The sequence below is a fragment of the Haliotis rufescens genome, unplaced genomic scaffold, assembly GCF_023055435.1.
Source record: "Haliotis rufescens isolate VD_foot unplaced genomic scaffold, xgHalRufe1.0.p SCAF_5, whole genome shotgun sequence".
Taxonomy (NCBI): domain Eukaryota; kingdom Metazoa; phylum Mollusca; class Gastropoda; order Lepetellida; family Haliotidae; genus Haliotis; species Haliotis rufescens.
Window position 1 is genome coordinate 2,435,503 of NW_025964223.1, and position 2,859 is coordinate 2,438,361.

The window sequence follows — 2,859 nt, forward strand, 5'->3', positions numbered from 1 at the left end:
CTCCAGCCATTAATATATTTCTGTTTTTGTAAATATCAAACTCGGTTAGATTCAGGTTCTGTTCTATATATAAAACAACCCAAAGGCGTTCAACTACGTCAGTGTAGGGGAGACTTTCACCCACTGTATTTTGCTGATTGTCGAGCTGTCTAGTTCAGTTTCATTCAGCAGTGCATTCAGCGATCCCTTTGGTAGATGTAGTAGTTGTTGCTGTGGTAGTTGTATTCATATATGCATTAGTTCACGATGTGGTAGTTTTATTGACAGATGTTGTAGTTGTTGCTGTGGTAGATGTAGTAGTTGTCACTGTAGCAGATGTAGTAGTCGTTGCTGTGGTACATGTAGTGGTTATCGCTGTAGCAGATATAGTAGTTGTTGCTGTAGCAGATGTAGTAGTTGTTGCTGTTGTAGACGTAGTAGTTGTCGCTGTAGCAGATGTAGGAGTTGTTGCTGTGGTAGATGTAGTAGTTGTTGATATGGTACATGTAGTAGTTGTTACTGTTGTAGATGCTGTTGTAGTAGCTGTTAATGATGTAGCAGATGAAGTAGTTGTCGCTGTGGTAGATGTAGTAGTTGTCGCTGTAGCAGATGTAGTATTTGTCGCTGTGGTAGTTGTATTCATATATGCATTAGTTGTGGATGTAGTAATTGTTGCTGTAGTAGATGTAGTAGTTGTTGATATGGTAGATGTGGTAAAGTACTTTAGTTGTCGATGTAGTTGTTGTCGCTGTAGCAGATAAAGTAGTTGTTGCTGTAGTAGATGTAGTAGTTGTTGATATGGTAGATGTGGTAAAGTACTTTAGTTGTCGATGTAGTAGTTGTCGCTGTAGCAGATGAAGTAGTTGTCGCTGTGGTAGATGTAGTAGTTGTCGCTGTAGCAGATGAAGTAGTTGTCGCTGTGGTAGTTGTATTGATATATGCATTAGTTGTCGATGTAGTAATTGTCGCTTTAGTAGATGTAGTAGTTGTCGCTGTAGCAGATGTAGTAGTTGTCGCTGTGGTAGACGTAGTGACAGTGTTGGTCACATTTAGTCGCCATACTACCAGCAGTAGGTTACACGGGCGTATGCTGACCGGGAGTGAAAACAGGTGAGAGACGTCAACTGCGGCAACAGTTTCGGGTCTTTGATGCCACAGCATACTCCAAAAACACAATATTATGAAGTTAACTCGCCTACACCACGACACAAATCAGTCTCATACTCAGTCCCGATGTCTGTCTTGTGGGGGATATGGTTCAATTTACAGAGTTACCCCGCACTATCCTAGAAATGACAGATACACGTCTATTTAATCTTACAAATTCTACTTCCATATTCAGCATAACTGCCAAGTAGGATATGTTGCACGACAGTTGTCTCGGAGTCCAGAGGACATTAGCATGTATTTGCAAATACTTCCTCATTATGTAGAAACAATGAAATACACGTGGCCGACATTGTTGCATTTCTTTGAATTTTCCTCAATAAGTTCCTCCCGTTATTTTATTTACCTACATTCTGTCACACAAGAGTCCGCAGTGAGGGCGACTAGCTTTGTATTAGCTTTCATTGGCGACGTTCGTCTTATTTACACTAAGTACGTGGTTTACCATATGAAGACATACACTTGGAATTCAAAATATAAATATTGTATATCCTGTTCTGTCTGCTTCGTCAACTGCGAGTCGAAAACTAAAATGAGTTTCTGGCACAACCTTATAAAATTGAATCGATTGCCTGCTGTGAAATATTGCACTATCTGACTTGATTGTGTGTTTTATCAATAAACTAAGATAACTGTTAACTCTCCTCTGACATTGGCGTAAGGCTGTTAACTTAGTATTCTAAAGCATGGCTCCTTAACCGAACAATCTGATTGCTGCGTCCCCATCTTGTCGTCTGCTATATCAGAGCAGACGACAATTGTGTGTAGTTGAATCTAAACTCGGAGACAAACTAGAAGTCGGAAGGGCGTGATTAAACTTGAAGCCGAGTTTGCGTCCATTTCACTCTACGTCATCCATTCGTCGTGTGTGTTACAAGACACTGTAGTTGAAGGTGAATCACGCGATATTTTCAAATCGACACGCGTTAATCTACCTCATTTTTTTAAATCGTCACGCGTTTATCTCATCCAGTTTTCAGCGTGTATTACGAGATCGCATGATAAGTAAGTATTGCGCCATTGATTGTTAGATTGTGGCCTTACACGTATGATGTTCTCAGAGAGCTTATATGACATGAACGCTGTTGATTGTGTCTAAGCATGTGACGTAACATGTGAAATTAATAGACCGACATTCCAACAAAAGAACAGTTATTGCTTCTCGATTGAAAACCAGATAAGACGTCCAACCAGCACCAACATGTCTTCGGTTCGCCCTGATCATGTCTCGAGGTTTGTCAGCACCGTGTCCGTCCTCGTGGGTTTCACCAAAGCAGCCATCGTCTGAGACCTGCAACAGTTTGGGCTTTCACGACGTTAGGCAAAGTAACACAACGTGACAAAAGGTAACACAACATAAAACGACGAAACACAACGTAAGAAAACGTAGCACGACATAATACGGCCTAAGACAAGGTAACACGATGTAACACGAGGTCAAACGACGTAAGAGAACGTAAGACAACGAAACATAACTTAACATAACGTAACACAAGATACACCTAGTTAACACAACGTAACACAACATAAAGCGACGTAACACAAGGTATCAGCAAAGTGGCAAACGTTTAAGTGAGAGAGTATGGTTTTTACGCCGATTTTAGCAATATTCCAGCAATATCACGGCGGGGGACACCAGAAATGGGCTTCACACATTATACCCATGTAGGGAATCGAACCCGGGTCTTCGGCGTGACGAGCGAACGCTTTAAC

The 2,859-nt window shown here is 41.2% G+C and overlaps 1 protein-coding gene across 1 annotated transcript; it reads right to left on the minus strand.

Annotated features, from left to right (window-relative positions):
• Positions 1–257: 257 nt before the first annotated feature.
• LOC125372993 (staphylococcal secretory antigen ssaA2-like) lies at positions 258–2,086 on the minus strand. Its single transcript, XM_048383773.1, has 2 exons — positions 2,082–2,086; positions 258–603 (listed from the first exon to the last, which is right to left on the minus strand). The coding sequence occupies exons 1-2, from the start codon at positions 2,084–2,086 to the stop codon at positions 258–260; spliced, it is 351 nt and encodes a 116-aa protein (XP_048239730.1).
• Between the last annotated feature and the right edge of the window lie 773 nt (positions 2,087–2,859).